At 38.3% G+C, this 19,478-nt stretch overlaps 1 protein-coding gene across 1 annotated transcript; it reads right to left on the bottom strand.

Annotated features, from left to right (window-relative positions):
* Positions 1 to 1,864: 1,864 nt before the first annotated feature.
* Positions 1,865 to 17,768, bottom strand: sdhaf3 (succinate dehydrogenase complex assembly factor 3). The gene is made up of 2 exons (XM_069719179.1): positions 17,434 to 17,768; positions 1,865 to 2,780 (listed from the first exon to the last, which is right to left on the bottom strand). The coding sequence occupies exons 1-2, from the start codon at positions 17,608 to 17,610 to the stop codon at positions 2,586 to 2,588; spliced, it is 372 nt and encodes a 123-aa protein (XP_069575280.1). The 5' UTR covers positions 17,611 to 17,768; the 3' UTR covers positions 1,865 to 2,585.
* Between the last annotated feature and the right edge of the window lie 1,710 nt (positions 17,769 to 19,478).

The raw sequence follows: 19,478 nt of genomic DNA, 5'->3' as shown, positions 1-19,478 counted from the left end.
GATTTTTCTTTGTTAATCCTTTTGTTCTTGTCCCACAATAGACTTGTCACCCAGATTTTTTTTTGTGAGTTGCTGGGATAAATAATAAAATCTCTCTCTCTCTCTCTCTCTCTCTCTCTCTCTCTCTCTATATATATATATATATATATATATCACTTACAATATAGTGTAATTAATTTTCACACATTCAGCGTGCAATGGTCTGCCCACTGTCCTCTCCGTATTTAGCAGCTACACGTGAGCTGCTTTTATCCTGGATTAGGTGTTTAACTTCTTCATATTTGTCTAATATTATAGTTAGCCTGTACACTTGTCCTGGTCTATGATTGGCCAGATGCTGCAAACCCCACCCAATTTATGTGGTGTGAATAGCTGGATTAAGAAATCCTGGGTTAATACCCATCTATGTGTGACCATTTAGTATGATTACATTTATAAGGATTACTTAAAACAGATAACAGAAAGATATTCTGGGTATGTTGAACAGGGCTCTGGCTTTATGGCTGCAATCATGCAACCTAAACCCGTCCGAGGTGGTTAGCGTTAGTTGGAGCTCGGAGTAAGGAAAAAAATGCCAACTGGTGCTGAGAATATGTGGGAACACCTTCAGGACAGTTGGCAAAACTCAAATTGACAACCTCATGTAGCTGGTTGAGAAAAAAGTGTGCCAAAGTGCCATAAAAAAAAAAACTACTATTATAAAGAATCTTCAATTGCAAATGAACATTGCTTTATTTACAGTGTTTTGTTATCATTATGTAAATCATCATCCTTTATATAATTCTATGTTATTTCATAGTTAAATGTAACTCTTACACCAAAAAAATAGTAAAAAAAAAAAGAGAGAAAATGAGATGAGTGTTTGTCCAGTGTATTGACTGCTTCTTGTTAGAAACTGCAAATTGTTCCTCTGATGTCCACAGAGACACCAAGTGGTTACACCTCCCACTTTATAAATAGAGGGCTGGACAGGAGACGTCCTCCTCCTTTGTTCTCCAAACTTTAATATAATTGTTCAATTCTGTCAGCACCACAAAGGACATGAGTTTCACCTTGGTTGTGTGTTTGTAGGTGTTGTCATGTGTCTTTTGGGCATTCTTCAATCTAAGTATTTATTTGGATTTTGGAGTACTTAAAATTGACAAACCTAAGTTTATGAAAATTCTGTGTTTGTAAAATTATTTTATTGATAAAGCACGTTTGGCCTGATCTTTATTTGAAATGTATGGTACGTAAATTTGCAAATCTAGAACATGATTTAAAGGCCGGATTTATTATGTGTTTAGCAAGACATTGTTCTAATTTCTCTTTCCTTGTTTGTCCAGAACCGTGGCAATCAACATATTATCATACTGTCACACTAGCAATAAATAACTTCATGATAATAAATGGACATCTGATGCAACCCTTGTTTCCTGGTGGTTTGTGGCTCCAGTTCGAACGTGAAATTCCTCACACTACTTTCCATTATTAATATAAAAATATTGATTATGGATATTTTACATTACTGTCAATACGTAATCTTGTCTTGGTGTATCTTGCTTTAACTTAAAGCTATTTAATTCAGAATTGTGTCATGTCAAATTAAATGTATTATTGGAATGTTATAGCTCCGACATATTGTCCCTTTGGAACCTTTTCTAAAACGTAACTTGGGTGTTGATTCAGATGAGATGAAAGTGCACACTGCCATCAGGTACACATCCAAAAGGGGCTTTGGTAAGTTGATTGGATAAAATTACTAAACTCTTCTTAAACTTACCAGTTTAAAAAAAAAAAAAACTCCACTGCATTGGTGAAAAGAATCCTATTTCTACAGCTATAAAGGAGGGATTCACACAAAAATAATGTATGTCAGGCTGTGACAAGAAAAGATTTTCATTTTTAATTAAAACATTTTTTTAAAGGACAACAAAACGTTGACAACGGAGACATCAGAAGGAGGCAGGGTTTAGAGCAGCATTGTATTTGGGCAGAAAGGCTCTTGTACATGTGTACTGTGCATGACTGATTTATTTATGGAGAAATTACCATTATGTCTGAACTCAGAGGGAAACAATTGGTGCATCAACAGTCGGTCAGCTTTTATAACAGCCCTCCCTAACACCACATTGTTCCCCCTCAACACACAGCTTTTTTGTCCGTGTGCATTCAACATATTTCCACATACATAATGATGGCTTTACCCCAAACAATGGCAACATCACCACTGAAGCTGAAGGAGGCGTTGGTAATGTGAACTAGGTGCATCTGCTGAGGAGACATATCTCTGGATCTTTCTTTCACAACTATGAGCTCACAAATGTATTCAAGTAAAACAACAAAAAAAGGTTGACAAAGGAAACTATGTGACACATTAATGCCCCTGCAGAGGACAATGAATATCCTCTTTTTATTGTCACAGTAAAAGCATAGGGGACACAACACAAGCACTTCAACATAATCAAACATTTTTAAAAGCCTCTACTTGACCTTTGAGGACCATTCTGTATGTGAAGCACTCCGGAGTGATACATTAGTGGTCTGAATTCATCAGAGCACCTTCCGGTTTCCTCTGTCCAAACACATCTCTGTGGTCAGCTACTTCACTTGCTGTCCTCTTGGATGTCAAACTGTGTGTTGGGTTTGGTGGATTCCAGCATTAGTTCGTACAGCTGGCCAATCTGTTCCTCTTGGAAGTCACTGAGATTCCCTTCTGACAGGTTGGTTCCAAATTTCACTGAACCGAGATGCTCCCCCGCTGACTGCAGTACCTGAGTCTGTACGGTGTCCTTGTAGTTCTGCAAAGGTGGGAAGAAAACAGAAACAGACACAGACATAATTAGCAGCAGCATTTAGCACCTGGTCTTCCACCCCATTTCAACTTGCAGTCATTAAACACATCATGCTGTGTGACAATCACAACTTGTGGTTCAAGATGCAAATGTAGAGTATAGAAGTCTGTTATTAAAGTAACATCCTGCAGTCACATTCATGTATGCAAAGTGAAACTAACACTGAATCTCCCCTACTAATGACTGGCCATGCAAGTCTGGTATACTGCAACTTATTCCTATGAGCCATAAAGCTATACTTTCGTTCAAAAACTATTCAAATGCACCAATGACTGTCCTTAATCACACCCTGCAGTTTACTTTGACTCAATCCCAAACACACCTTCCTGCTTCCACAAATACTCACTAGAACACCATGGGCTGCAATTTAATCATCCAAGCACGTGGTCTGAAGCACAAATGTGAGTCCAACTTCACTTTTGCTAGTTCAATGCCAGATAATCTGAGTGCAAACTAAGGCTTAAAGTGGTTTAAAGTGTTTTTTCTTAGTATCTTAACTTTGGTTTGTTTTGGAACACATGAAATAAACCAATCAGAGTGCCTTTACGAGTCAGGTGGGTCGCCCCACCCATAAGACCTCCCACCCCCCTCCAAAAAGAAAAAAAATACAAAAGTACTTGCAAGAACTATGTCCAATGTCTACTATTTACTTACATAGTTTCTGTGCCCCCGTTTCATTTCAGCTCAGTGCGAGAGTCCCTCATTCATTTTTCTTGTACTAAAGGTCGCTGTAATTTGTCTGTTTCTATAAGCTGCTGTGTGTCTAGCAGAGCAGAGAGACGACTCGGGGCCTTTAGGCTTTTCTGATGCTTTAAAAACATAAATCAATTCAACTTGGAACCTATTTTCATACCTTTTGCCATCATTTAATTTGGGGTTAGAATGAATAGTATTTACCACAGTAACTGATTTTATTGGCCAATACTGGCCTATCAGAGATATATTAGTGTTGGTGTGTATGCTATCCAATATGAATACTTTTGGTTTTCACAAAACATAAAGCAGAAAAAAATGCTTGGGGGATTATTCTTTTTTTAAATGATTTATTTATTATTATTAAATTACCAGTGAATTTCACTGTTTAAATGCACTGATATAATTTTGAACAATAGAGTTGATCATTGAACTGAACGATATACCGCTTTTATTACGTCATTGTCATAAATGTTCAATAACCCTATTTTCTTCCATTTATCGATATCAGAATATTTTTGCTATCTAATATTGGCATGAGCCCAAAAACATCCAGCATCAGTCACCCGACTGAAACCTGGGAACATAACGACGTTCCTACTTCTATGCTCCCAGGAGATTTTGGCAGTATGAAGTACATTGACAACAACAGTTCACAACAGAGGGCGGAATAGTATTTCTAGTATTGTTGTGTTTTGATTTTATAACATTGTTTCCAAAAACTTGGGATGAGTCACGTCTTAGTGACTCGCGCTGCGGTCTCTTTGGTTTCTGTCGTTATTGTGTTGAGTGGGAGACGTGAGCGTCTCAAATGAGATCAATCACAAACACCATCCTTGCCTGATATAATTTGTAGTGTTTCATTAACGTGCCGTCATTCAGCGTGTATTACTGCATTACTGAGGCTGACATTGTCCTTATCAACTTTAATGCTAAAGTCACCCGCAACAATCACTTTGTCTCTGCTAAGAACTCAATCAGATAAAAAGTCAGCGAAATCTGTTGGTAAATGACAGGTGGACGATAAACAACAACAAATAGAAATATTTGTTGTCCTTTATATTTCAGTGGGAGAGACTAAAAGTACGAGTTGTAAATGAGTTATACCTAGGTGTAGGTCTGGGTCTCGGGTTGATTGTTAAGCTTGAATGGAAGATTGCAGCCCCCTAAAAAAAAATCATTCAGAGTTCTATAATATTGTCAGACTACCTGTTATTTTATTGAGTTTTAGACATAAATATAACTGTTGTTCCAACACAATATCATAGCTAAACCTAAAATGTTTGATTTAACAATAAAAAAGCGAAATTCATGTCCTCGTAACTTCCTTTCATGTCCACTTCCCACGCCTGGACAAGTTCTAAAAGCTTGCTACTGGCCGACTGGAAAAAGCCAAGCTCTTCATTTTTTCCCAAACAAGGTAAGTATTGTTACAGTTACACATTTGATTTGGGACTCTTAACACGAGCACACTGTTTTGATACTGATATGATGACCAACACACTCTGCCCAACAGATGTGTTGACTGTCAGTAGACACACAGGTTTGACACTTTACGAGTTATCTTTTTTGTAAATCTGCTTATTTCTGACAGACAAGTAGTTTGTCTACAACCAGTTAGTAAAAGGGAGTAAATTCATGCTTAAAATAGTTTTAAATCCTGTCATTTATTTGTTCTGGCACATATTCTTTGTAATGCACCTCTAGCCAAATCAGAACAAGGCATGTATTCATTTTAAGATAACTAATGTTATTACAAGGGAGCATAATGGACGGGATGAAACAACTATTCATGTAACTTGATCATTTCCATTGTCTACTGTCTATAAGTTTTGTTGCAAAGTATATCATCTGTAGAAAAATGTTAGTGTTTGAGGTCCTGTATAGACCAGGGGTCTGCAACCTTTTGTTTTCTGAGAGCTCCTTGATCTACTGTGAAGAGAAGCTTGCTACCTGGCCGGCCTCACGCCATCTACCGAGGCCTGCTGAGCTGCTGCGTGGCTTGTTTTTCATGGTGCGACGCAGCGATTCCAATTCAGGAAGCTTCTTCTCCAATGCTGTTAAAAGGCAAGATATATTACGAGTACCATCATCACTGAAGGAGGCAGAGGAATAACTGAGCATCCGGCACACTGAGCAGGAAAGAGAAGGAGAAGCAGATTGAGTGAGAGAAGCTAACTGCTCAGCTGGAGGACTTGAAATAACAACGTTAACATTAAATTTGGAATCACAGGTTCTGTGAAATTTGGATCTGAATATCTCTTTATTTCAACAGTATCAATGTAAAAGTTAAGGACCTGATAATATCCGACACTCAACCGTGGCACATTTTTACCAAATAATGTCTTTTAAAATGAGATCAGAATTAAACCAAAGAAAGAGCTGCAATGGTTATGATCCTCTCACTGGAAGTAAAAGCACATTTCTGAGTCTCAGTCTATTACAAGTGTACAAATCCTTGAACAGATAAATCGTTTTCATGTTTACTGTGTAGTAAAGCCAAGTTTAGCTTTAATTTACTGCTATCACTGCAGTTCAATCTTCTTGCAGTAGATTGAACTGCCCAGCGAACCTCATCAGCTGCATCGAGTCAAGCTGCCAGTGTTGTCAATGAATCATCACAGAAGCAGCTCCACGGCCAGCTCCCGTTCCTAAAAGACATCTATCGTCTGAGAAGAGAGCACACAGTTGATGTCTGATGTTTGCCCATTCACAAAGCATCTAGGTTTTTTGGAACACTCACTGTGAGCAATAACAAGCCATTTATCTGAGAGGCTTCTTCCTGCACATAATGTAATTATGTTGAATACTTGCCAAGGGGGGAACATCCTCTCTGCAGCAGGAGGGAGAGTTTAAAGCAATAACACAACAGTTTTGATCATACTTTTTACTTTTACATCCAAGAACTCGTTTGAAAAGTCAGCGTGAATTGTGGGTACTTTCTCATGTTGCCTCTGGATCCAGTCACTGAAGAAGTTGTGTTCAGGTTTTGGGTAACAACGTTCCCAGAACACGCCCAGGGTGTCTGACGGTGAGGGGACCGTATTGTGTCACTTCCTGTTACAAACGCTGTTGTCTCGTCCTATATTTCTCTCTGCTATTCCAGCTTCTACCCCCTGATTGAGCTGTACTGAACCTCTCTACACCTCGTCTGCCTTCGAATTAAAGCACACGCTGGCTCTACTTGAGTAGTTGTGCAGCTACATCTCTTGCTAACCTTCACTTTAGCTGGCTTAGCAGTGAGCAATCGCTTCTTTTCTCCCTCTGCTTCTCCTTCCTTGTCCGGCTCGGTGAGTCAGATGTTCAGTTACTCCTCTGCCTCCGTTAGTGAAAACGGTACGTGTAATAATTGTAGTCTTTGTAGGGTTTTGGATGCGAGGGTCACTGAATTGGAATCACTAGCCGTAGCAGCTAACCAGGCGCCGGTAGGTGGTGTGGAGCGACCCGCCCGAACAGCCGGGAAAACATGGCGTCTGGGTGGCGGTCGGGAGGCCGAGTCCAAAGCAGAACCCATCCAGAAGAAGAGGTTGGAATTTGGACGCAATTTGACAACAAACAATAACCCCAGTTCTTTTTTCCAGCACTGTAGCCAGGCTGCCCAAGATTCACAGCTCTGCTGACCCTTCTATTCCTTTACCTCTGAGTAATAATTACTTTATCAACTTCTTTACAAGTAAAATTGTTACCATTGGGGAAAAATTCAGTCACTATCACAGATATGTTGTCAAGCACAGCAGCCCTAGAAATGTCCACAGGACGTGATTTATACCTACAACATGTCTCTCTCTGTTGAGCTCACTGAGCTAACTACAATAATGACTTCATCGATGTCATCATCCTGTCTCTTAGATCCCATCCCAACACGACTGCTCAAGGATGTTAACACTTCTATATGAGCTCAGATCAACTCATCTCTCTCAACACGTTATATACCACAGCTTTTTAAAGTTTCTGTGGTTAAACTTTACTTACAACCCTGTTTTCCAAAAAGTTGGGATGTTGTGTAAAATGTAAATAAAACAGAATGCAATGATTTGTAAATCATGTAAACCCATATTTAATTTCAAATAGACCAAAGTCTTATTGTTTTATGAAAATATATGCTTATTTTGAATTTGATGCCAGCAAACTAACTCAGACTCAAACCTAAACACATTTCCATCAAAAAAACAAAACTTTATCGACATCAGGTGCCATAATTACCACTGCTGTGCAGCCAGCATCTGAACTCAATTATAGATCATTTTTTAAGGAAGAACTTTCGCTCTGTAGAATCACTGTATTATGTAGAGCTGAAATGTTGAAACTGAGAAAAGTTGTTGTTTTTTGGAAAATAGATGCTCGTTTTGAATTTGAAACCAGCAACAATTTTTTTTAAACTTGGGGCAATGGCATTAATGATGCCTTTCCAGATGTGCAAGCTACCCAGACATGTGCACTGATGCACCCCCATACATCACAGATAACTGCTTTTGAACTGTGCGCTGATAACAAGCTGGGTGGTCCCGCTCCTCTCTCGCCCAGAGGCCGTCTATGATTTCCAGAAAGAATTAAAACATTTTACGTCAGACCACAGGCAGCCGCATTTCATGATCATGTTTGTATGGTTTCTCTTTTGCATGGTAGAGTTTTTACTAGTTCACAGACGACAGCTTTTGGAAATCTTAAATAACAGGAGCAGCTGTTTTGACCCGCGCCGTGCAGCGCATATGGAATTGCCATAATGCCAAAATAGAGGACCATAATGTTGTTTACCTTGCCTTAGATGTTCATCTTGCCTTTATACTTTTTGTTTGAACAGTGCCTCTTCCAAAACGGCCTTGTCCCGAAGTGCATACGTTGGAATTCCTTCCAACTGCATCCAAAGTTGCTCAAAACTTCAATTTCAAATTTGAAAAGCTCCACAGAGCACGAGTTGTGTTGGTCGGCCTACGCTGCCGTCATGAGAAAACACTCTCCGTAAGGAGGCATTGGAACAGGAAGGCCAAAGAGAAAAGATGGAAAAGTCACAGTATTAAGTTCATATAAGTTCATTCATGTCCAATTTCCCACTTATGTGAAGCATCCACTGCATCAAAGAGATCGGAGCATGTGAACTTGCCAAGCCTGCAACACTCTTCTGTTATGTTGCAACCAGTTAGTTAATGTTGCACTCAACTAACCTTTCAAGCTCGATGACCTACAGCTACAGCTCACGACTCTGACGGTCCTTCTTTTCCCCGTCGGCTCGCTCCTACCTCGTTAACATATCTTCACTCAGCTGACTGCTTTCAGTGAGAATACAATGCAAGGCTGAATGCATGTTTCGATGTGGACTGTTTGCATAAATCACCCAACGTCCCACCGTTAGTTTATTTAATTAAACAATTTTATTAAAATGAATATTTTTATGTAATTTTTTATGACTAGCCTGACATTTTTTCTCACTATAGGTCAACTATAATAAGAAATACAGCAACTTTTATAAAACAAAAAAACAAAAACCACTTGTTCTGTAATTAGTTCTCTTTCTCTTGTGATCAAAAACATGATCTTTGAACTGAACCTAGCTCGGGTACTTTCTGTTTTTTGAGGCCATAAACAAGTTGTCTTTTGTGAGATAGACATTTTGTGGGAGTATGTGTGTGTATTTATATTTTTGGGAAATAGTTTTTGCTTCAATTTACTACACACTGATTCACTGTTGTTGCCAACCTGCAAGTTACTCTTTAATTATTGTTTAATTATCTGATAACAGTTTGTCATTTTTTCATACATTTTTGGTGTCATTTTTATTCTGGATAAAATCACATTTTCTGCAAGTATGAGCAGGTCCTCATTGGCTTTCATTACAATATTCCCTCATCTTTTCCTTCCACAACATGTTTTTTTTTCTGTGCGTGAGCCTGTTTGGCCCTCTGAAGCTGATTTATTAGGAGTACAGTACTCCTATGGGTGCCTTTAAAATAAATGAATTACACACTGGACACTCAAGCCCTGTAATCTCATTTGAAGTCTTGCTCCTCATCTGTTCCCAGTCCTTTGTGCTTTTCAGAGGAAGCTGAGATGGAGCGGAAATTCACCTTCTTTTGACTGAATAAACAGAGAGATGGCAAAGAGGTTGTTTGGGCTCTAACAGAATTTGGTGTGTTTTCAACAGCTGTGAAATACAATTGCACCTGCCAGTAGACTCACTGCATGTGTAACTTTAACCCTCCACACGAGAAGGAGGAGGTTTATAACCAGGATTTATCCCTAAAGTCACCCCCATTGGGCACCTAGTGTCTGGTATCTATAGCCTTATGTACTATAAATGAATATGAAGAAAATGATTGTTTTATTATTTCATTAATTCAGAGGTACTGTGTGACTCTAAGCAAATACACGAAATACATAGTGCTTTGTCATTTATGCGGTTAGTGTATGACTGAAGTACATGAGACGTGGTAATGGTAAGTTTGATTGGGCCAGATGAAGAACAGCCTCTTATTTCTATGGAGCTCATAGGATCCTCATCAATAAATGAATTCAGTTCATTTCTGTCAAACTGACAAACCCTGCTTACCACCCGTTTCTTGATTTATTTAGTAAGAAAAAAAAAAGGAAACGGGGATCGGACGAGGGATGGGAATTATAAGCTAAAGTGCTATTTGATATCGAACACCCTCACCCGGGCGAGAGAGAGAGAGAGAGCGAGAGAGACATAGAGACAGAGAGAGACAGAAAGAGAGACAGAGACAGAGAGAGAGAGACAGAGAGACACAGAGAGAGAGAGAGAGAGGCAGAGAGAGACAGAGAGAGAGAGACAGAGAGAGAGAAAGAGAGACAGAGAGAGAGAAAGAGAGACAGAGACAGAGTGAGAGAGACAGAAAGCGAGAGAGAGAGAGAGAGAGAGAGAGAGAGAGAGAGAGAGAGAGAGAGAGAGAGAGAGACAGAGACAGACAGAGAGACACACAGAGAGAGAGAGCGAGCTAGAGAGACAGAGAGAGAGACACACACAGAGAGACAGAGACAGAGAGAGAGAGAGACAGACAGAGAGACAGAGGGAGAAATAAACTCCTTAACACCATCAACACAGGCTCAACAAATGTTATCAAATGTAATAATAATGATAACACAATAATAATAGTTTGGTGCTAATTGGGGTTAATTCATATTTAGTAAATAAATAACAGGACCTTCTACATAATAAAAAAAAAAAATGTAGTTTTCAAATCACACTTTAACACAATTCAGCACATTTCATTGATTCATTAATTGTATTTTACTCCGTTTTCACTGAATAAAATCAGCTGTTATAAACATGTAGAATTCAATTCAACTTTCAGGAAATTCAAAGATGCAGACAATATATTTTACACATAACTCACATATTTGACACATATTTCAGGAGTTGCAGTCCTTCATTTGCCTGAAAGGTAAAACCTTTTTAATTATTACTGGTTGGCCTCACTATTCAAAGTCTGCTAAATGTATTTAATATTAGCTGTTAGCAATTTAATCACTGTTTTTATAGATATCCCCTTTTAAAGCGAGTTTTCACTGACATCAGGTTAAAACATAATGTCCTGTTAAGGTACCAGATAACGTACCAGTTCCCCTGGTGTCTCGTGTGCTTCCTCCCGTCCCCCACCTTAATAAGTTAGCTAGCAAGTCGCCCAACTTAATGAGACCAACATGGAGACGAAGACTAAAGTATGTACAAGTTAGATTTACTATGTTCTTTAAGTAAAATATATGTTTTTATTAAGTAACATGGTGTAAAAAGTCAAATATTAAAGTTTCATGAGAAAAGTAAAGCTTTTATCTTATTGCATTTTGATATTGTGTTGTTGTTGTTGTTATTTGTTACTGTCATTGAGGGTTTGTGTTTTCTAAGGGTGCTCCGATCAGGACTATTGAGGCTCATCGGATTCAGTATCTGCTGATATCGATTACAGGATCTCTTTGAAACTTTTTATTTATCGTGTAGCATTATTTATTTATTCAACTATTCTTAACAACACTGTATGTTAGATATAAAAATTACCAGATATTTGAGTATCATCAATTGACAAATGTGTATTTAGTGGAAGACAACTTGTGTCTCTCTTAGAGACAAAACTTAAAGCATAGCAGCCTCGGCTTGATTTCTGGGAACAGGTTATGAAGAGAGAGAAAGAGGGAGGATAGAGATTAGTATCATTTATACGTCATTAAAGGCATTCAGACCTCAAAGTTGACTTCTTAAGCATTGTTGCATTCGTCTTCATAAATTCAATTTAAATCCTCCCTTGTAGTGTGTTTTCAAAAGGTGGCAGCAGCTCACGCTGGCAGATTACACCAAGTTGTGTTTTTGAATCCTGATTTAGGTCAATAATGTCAGAAAAAGGCCACGAGCTGCTCTGTTTGTTTGCAACCACAAATTGAACATATTCACGAGGAAACAAAAACAACCAGAATATTCTTTCTTTATGAATTCTTGGCTGATTATGTTTCGACCACTGACAGTCTGTCTCAGGAAGAAGGAGGAGAAGCAGAAGAGGCATGAAGAGGAAGTGCTCGTGACCTTTCACATGTAGCTTTGACTTACAAATGAATATTCAATCCACTTCATCAAAAATATCCAGATATATATCGTATATCGCCACTCAGCCAAAATATATCGGGATATGACTTTTGGTCCATATCGCCGAGCCCTACAAACAACCAAAACCTAAATGTATATCACTGTTGTACGTATTGTGTAATCACCAGAAGATTGTACCCCCCTTCACCTCACCCTGACATTCAAATACTGCAGCAGGACCGCAGCCGTCCTTCATCACAGCAACAGGCTTCAACGGTGGGTCATTTAAACTGTAACTTCTCAACACTGCTGACTACAGTGAAAGCAAAACTTAGAGATACTACTATAGTTATTACTATACTATTACTATAGTTACTTAACTTAATGTTAGCTAATTAGCACAAATTCAAATTCACCGCCAAAGGGTCGAACATTGTTACAAGTCCATCATGACAAATTCATTATTTGAGCTCATGGAAGTTTCCACACATCCAATCATGGTCTCAGATTAATTTTGTGTTTGTTCTTCATGAAAATAGTCCATCTTCAGGTAAATTAAACATTGTTAATGTTTAGAAGTCCTGCTTGTGTAGTTAATCTGCATACTCCCTGTCTGTAGTTAATAATATCAACTCGTATCAAGTGTTTTGTGCAACTGACATCAGCAAGTGTTTATATTTTAGTAATAGTGGGCGAATAATGAACTCTTTTACTCTTCGCGGTATCAAATATAAACCGTTTTCACAAAAGTTGGGACATTGTATAAAATGTAAATAAAAACAATGCGATAATTTGCAAATAATGTAAACCCATATGTAATTGAAGATAAAACCAAAGCAACATATCAAATGTTTAAAATGAGAAATTGTATTGTTTTATTAAGAATATATGCTCATTTTGTTTTCTCAAAGGAGAGACGTGGCCCAAAATTCATAACAGTGAAAAATGTTGATAATTATCGCTGCACAATGGCTGCAAGTAGAAAGATTTCCAATGTTTTCTTTGACTAACTTGTATTATTTAAATCTCACAAATACTTGAATATGAACCTGCAACACAAAAAAAGTTGCAAAGAAAAAAAAAGTTGATCAGTGAAGACTTTGTAAATCTCTAAAAAATTAAAAAAGAGTCAATCAGACCAAAAGTCTGAGATACTTGTTTTCATGACGTTTTACAAAATTCCACCTGCTAATTTAAGAGAAGATGGTTCGCCCCGAAGTTACTGACAGTGGGTTAACACAACCTGACCTTGAAATATCACTATCACCCAATAATTTCAGGTTATTTTCTGGGGCTAACAACAAATCTGTCAATGCCATTTTAGAGTAATCTTTATAGAATAAGCAACAATCTACAATAATACTATCTTTTTTTACACTTTCTTTGATTTACTCTAAGATATACCAAAGGTATACATGACACAATTACTTTTAATTTCATTAATTAAGGAACGAAGCATTTCTTTTATGAGCTGTTTAGGGTACCGAAGCAGTAGATTTGACTTGATCTGATTTGAAACCGGATGAAACTACATTCCGCCCACAAATAGCCGTAACCTGACTGCAACAGAGGAACGTCAATCAAACAGACACGGCCCCAAAGGCTTGTTTCCAATTTTAATGACAGGATTATTTTCAGAAGGGCCGCCAGAAAACTAATAAGAGGAGATGTCTTGAGTTAGCAACACCAAAACAACTTTTGAATTGTATTGACTTTGAATTTCATGAGACAAGTTGAATGGGAGTTTATGGAGCCGAGGCTTTTTGGAGCCGACCTCTGGTGGTTCTCGGTGGTATTGCAGCTTAAGGCACTTCCGCATCGGCCTAATTTTTCAAACCCGGAAGCTACGTCCACTTTTATATACAGTCTATGGTGCCAGCACAGCAGTTAAGTCAATTCCCCATTCAGAGACTAAAGATGGCTTTTACACCATTTTACACTGTAGACAACACTGTGTCTTTTGTTTGGTCAGATGACACAGCCATTAGATAGAGACCTTAGTGTCATTTACCTGAACATTTCCTGCCCAATTTAGATCTGGATGCCTCTCTGTGCTTTTGGACAAACAAAGTCCCATTTGAAATACAGCCAAAGCAGTGTGAGTACAACTAAAAACACTTTCGTCCCCTGGTTAGGACCAATTCTAATGGGCTCTGGTTTTGAAAACAATACATACAGATATAGTGAAGCATAATAAAAGTGACCGATACACCTCTCAGGATTCCAGCTGCAATCACCATCTACTTTGTTAGAGAAATTACAAGCAGATGGGTGATTTAGCATTTCCTAGGAGAATACAATTATGCTGGAAAACATTGGCTTTCCTCTGCAGGGTAGGTTTTCTGAGGTTGGTTTTAGAGTTAAATGAATGGCTATTTAAAATGTGCCAGCTATTGTGGTCTAAATCCAGTATAGTACAATAACAAGAAACCTAGGTTTGGTTTTGGATTCAAACTGGAAAATACGAAATTGTAATAACATTATTAACTTTTCCTTAGATAATATATAAAACTGTTCCTCCCGGAAATCGCAATTTTGTGATCCAATTATAAAGAACATTTGCTTTATCAACAAAAAAAAGCTCCTCATTTGCAGTTTAAGGTATAGCAAGAATCTTCAATCTCTCCTCTCACCATCAAAACAAACCACATGTTGACTGACCGACAAAAGGTCAAATTGTCAGAGATAAGGTTTATGGGAAATGCAGTCGAATTATGTGACTTAGGTCACAATTCGTCACACTTCTGTGTGTCAGTCTAATCATGCAGTATCTGTTTTATACAGCCTTACAGTTGTGTGAGATTGCATTTTGTTTGTTTGTGTGAATAATATTTAAAAAGTATTTCAAGAATTTATTTCTCACTAAAGAGGCCAATGTATTCTACACTGCAGTCATATATTGTTTTGTTAAGTTATGTCATTTCTGTGACTTAGAATTATTTTTTAACTGGAGTCTATGGTTCTTTGAATTCTAAAAATTCTAAAATATGAGAACTAAAACATGTTTAGATGTTTGATACAATATTTATGTGATGTGCAGTATAATGACATAATACTCCACACCACCAGAAACAAAAACTAGGTTACAATACTTAATAATAAAAAATAACATTGAAGACAAAAGAGCTATGATATCGATATCGCCAGGTATCCAAATTCAGGATGTGATACATCGTCATTATATTTAAGGAGTCTACGCTGCATTGCGATCTGCATTACAATGCAGAAAATGTATGTATCAAGTAAAGCAGACATTAATTGCGCCGTGATGGCTCACCAAGCTCTTTTGGGACTCAGCTGACAAGTTGATTTTCATTATACTTAGTCAGAAAACTAAAACACACTCCCACTGTTTCCAAAGTGTTCATCACATGATGGTCCAGAGAATTGTCAGTGTTTTCTCTGGGAGAACACCAAATAAGGGATGGCTGGGCCTTATTGGCATTTTATCAAATTCAAAGTATTTGACAGAAATGTGAATACTTAAATACTCAAATCCTTTATTGCATATTATTAAATTCATAACATTTACATTATTTTAGACTGAGTACAGTGCTTCCTTGAAATAAAAGAGCAGGTTGTCATCTTAATCGCCTATTACAAAAAATGGCTTTGGTTGCCAGTTTTAAAGTTTAAATTACAAATTGTAATTTATCAGTGAAACACTTCTGTTACTCGGAGGAAACACAGGGTCAAAGAGGACTCAACGTCATGTAGTATTAAGGACATATGAAGTATTATATCAATTGTGAAAAACTGCCACTTGTTGGCCAGAGCAAACAGCAATCTCACATGAGACTGTCCTGGCTTCACTCATCACTTCAACGTAGGGCAGACGGGCAACGTGAACCTGATTCACCTTTCGCTTGGTGTGAATTCAGAGTCTCACTTTCCCACAAACCTCTCCCTGACTGTCTGAAAACGGTCCTGTCAGGTTAAGACTTGATCTATCACCTCTAGACTGCCTTTGGTTTGACAATAGCACAAGTTTCAGCAATTACGGCACCTCCACAGTGGACGGGAAGTTCAACTGGGTGATTATATTAGCATCCACTCACAGCAGTCCATCATTGCAGCCGTTTACTGAGACTGCTCTGCCATCATGTGGCGATGGACTGACATAAAACACAATGAAGAAGCCCTCAAAAGTAACATGACTGATGAGGATGAAGCCAATTATGTTGCGTGCTGACCCTTTTATCTGATATAAAGATCATCTTCACTAACATCTGAAAAACAAACAGACCTCTATGAAAAGATTTCAGTGTTCCACATGGCAAATGTGTCTCGCTCACCGAGTGTGACCTCTGTCTTCCCAAGGGAAACCCTGGAAACCACAGAGGACACTGAGGTCATGAACATAGCATTTTGGGAGGGTTTATCAGCATTTATGTCATTTATATTTGGTCAGTTTATAAGCTGACCAAATAGGGATGTTGCTCGCTTACTAGCTTAGCTGTGGTTATAATTTAAGACAGCCTTAGACCTGTTTTGTTTGGAATATATAATCTTATAAAAACGTGTTTTAAAGTTAAAAATGAGGGCTGTAGGGTCCAGTACCAGCCCTCAAGGTCAGCACTTCCTGAAGGCTCCATTTTTGCAGCGCACCAGTTGTTGTTCATCATTTATAGCATGCTGGTAGGGTCAGCATTGACAGTAGATTCATCTTGTACAAGTGTTTACTCAAATAACCCCTTTCAGTCGGCCTTCCTGCAGCCAGAACCTGAGACTTCTCTGCTCACAGTGAACGTAAGCACCAAGCCTCCACTTACTCCGTCTAGGTACAATTCCCATTTAGTTTTTTCCAAACAAGACGGCAGCGTCCTCACTGCTGCTTTGTGCAGTTCTCAAAATGAAATTGCACTGCTGGCTTTAAAAGGTGTGATACTTGTGTTGGTGGGCATTTTTTGTATTTTACAGTTTTACCATGGTGCACTTCAGCCATTTGTGTCATTTACTCTTTTTTTTTTTTAGAAAATAAGACATTTTTAAGTGTTGACATTTTTCAAAACAAATGACAAAGATTCAATTCATGCATATCTCTTGTTTTCTTGGCTGTGCTGGAAAAGTACCAAACTGTGAACCTTGAATTGTGTTATCCGTTTCAGCCCTCGTATTATTGTTGTTAGACACAAAGAGCAGAAACGAGGCTTTGTTTGTTTTGACATGATGATTTGACAATGATGAAAATCATCTTTCGCTGCATTTATTGTTTTACCTCAGCCCACCAAATGTAAAATACCCTTTACCCACTAATCAGGCGAGCCAGAAATGCCTAAAGTAGTAAGTAGGTAAGTAAACTAAACGTATTCTCATGTAATTAGATTATAGTTTAATTTCCGGGGGTGTTGTTTGACAGGCTTTGGGTGATTGTCTTACCTGCCACTCTGTCATGAAGCTCTTCGCCTCTTCGGGAGATGCACCTTTATTTCTCCTGAACTCGTCTTTCACATACTGGTCACCGAGGGCTCTTAAATCTATCGGCAGGAACCGGTGGAGGATTAAAATCCTCTTGTACAGAGAGCGGACTTTGGAAACATGACCAGACGTCGCCATGAGATCTACTAACGATGATTGTTTCTGACAGGACGAGCTAAAAACGTCTAACAGCTGTCCTCTAACCTCCAAACAGTGAAACGCATAATGGTTTTGGGGTAGAGACACACAACAGCATTGGCAAGGAGAAGTTATTCAACTCATGTCCTTGTTTATCCCGGAAGTAAATCTTCTTCTAGTCGATGAACTGGCTAACAGACGCATTAGCGCCCCCTGTGTCCAGAATAGTTCACAACACCCTACTGACTGTCGGGAGTTCTCTGCAGCGGGTCGTGAGCTCGTTGGCAGACTGAAAAGAACACTTCCGGACACAACATAGGTCCACAGCCATACAGAAAACGGCACTGCATAAATTTCCTTTTTGCCTTTTTTTTTTCTCCCCTTCTTCTTCTAGGGTTTTTGTTTTTATATAACTGCCACCTACTGGACTGGAGTGCACAGCTGAAGATTGGCAGGAAACAGACTAACCCCAAACAACAACAAAAAACTAAAATCTTTTAATCAAACCTGTTTCATTAACAAACTCGATCACATGCTGGTATACTTTCCCCACTTTTTCCCAAAATGTTTTCCAGAGTGCACCCTTATTTTTCTGCCTTTGGAGCTAAGATAAGTTTGTTCTCTTAGTTATTATCCTATATTTATGGGAGTCTATTCAATTCCATCCGAGTATTCTTGCCACACTTTTTGTGTGTATTTATTTATGGGATTTTTGACTTCACTCTTATTAAGTGAGATGTCTATGTCTATTGTCTGTGATATAAGTGATTGCATATCCAAACTATCAACTTCTATCCCAAGTTGGTAAGGAACCAAATGTGAGTAAACTCTCTGACCCCGATAATGCAACCAATCCAGTTTTTACCCTCTGTGAATCTTGTGAAACTGTCCACAAAAACAACTACTTTTCCTTGTCCTATTTCCCATAGTTCTGACCCCAAACCTTGTAACCTTTTAGTCAAGCAATATAACTGTATTGCAGTTTTATGCATAAATTAAGCATCTCTCTGTGACAGAGCCATTTATGATGAACAGTGTGTCTTGTGAAATTCTCAGCGTTAAAACAACTTTCTCCTTCAAATTATTCTACTTCTCATAGTTTTGCCCCCAACTGTTGTTTGGAACTGCTTAGTTTAGAAGGACGAGCATAAACACAGAGATATAAGCATGCAATAATAGTATATGTTGAAAACCACTGTGTTACTTTAATGTCTTCACTGTGCTCCTAATATTCTTAGTGTCCTTCTAAATGGGAGCAAATCTATTTCTTGGGAGGGAAAGAGCGTTAGGCTCACAGCCCTGTTAGTTTTATTTTCTGAAATTATTTTTAGACCTCTGACATTAGAGTTTATGAAGTGCACTATAAACCAAAGACGACCAATTACATGTTTAAATTCCTTTATTTACACAGGTTTAATTACAATGACATGATGTTTCACACTCTAGATAGCGAGCGAGTCAACTCAGAGATTATCAGATGAAGTCAATTCTCAGCTAAATTGCTTGAAAACCTGCCGGTGGATTGTGCAAGATGATGCTTGTAATTCATAAGGACGAATTTATACCTTTTATCAGATTATAAATACTATGGTTGTTATGTCGGGTTTTGGTTTACGGCACAAAGGGAGAGGCAAGGAGAGAGAGAAAGATGAAGTCAGCACAAAGAGAGATATTTGGAAAGAGAGCGAGAGAGGGCAAAAGCCAGGTGACATGTCTTGACTACATTATCATAATGCAATGGCAGTTTCTGTTTTGCCCACATTCATTACAATGATTTCACATATCTGAGCAGTGTATAGATAACAGTTATCAAATGTCGATCATCCTGAAGCTCCTAAATTTATTTTAATCATAAATATTTAACATCA

This window comes from Brachyistius frenatus, unplaced genomic scaffold (genome assembly GCF_029030835.1).
Source record: "Brachyistius frenatus isolate BFR_SWC_R1_liver_20210118 unplaced genomic scaffold, ASM2903083v1 Contig_209, whole genome shotgun sequence".
NCBI lineage: Eukaryota > Metazoa > Chordata > Actinopteri > Embiotocidae > Brachyistius > Brachyistius frenatus.
Note: the sequence above shows the minus strand (reverse complement) of the source record. Positions and strands in the feature narration are given on the sequence as shown.

Coding starts and splice junctions, on each gene's coding strand:
- sdhaf3 (XM_069719179.1), bottom strand. CDS start 17,610: ATGGCGACGTCTGGTCATGTTTCCAAAGTCCGCTCTCTGTACAAGAGG. Junction 2,781..17,433: donor GCTTCATGACAGAGTGGCAG/GTAAGACAATCA, acceptor CCACCTTTGCAG/AACTACAAGGACACCGTACA.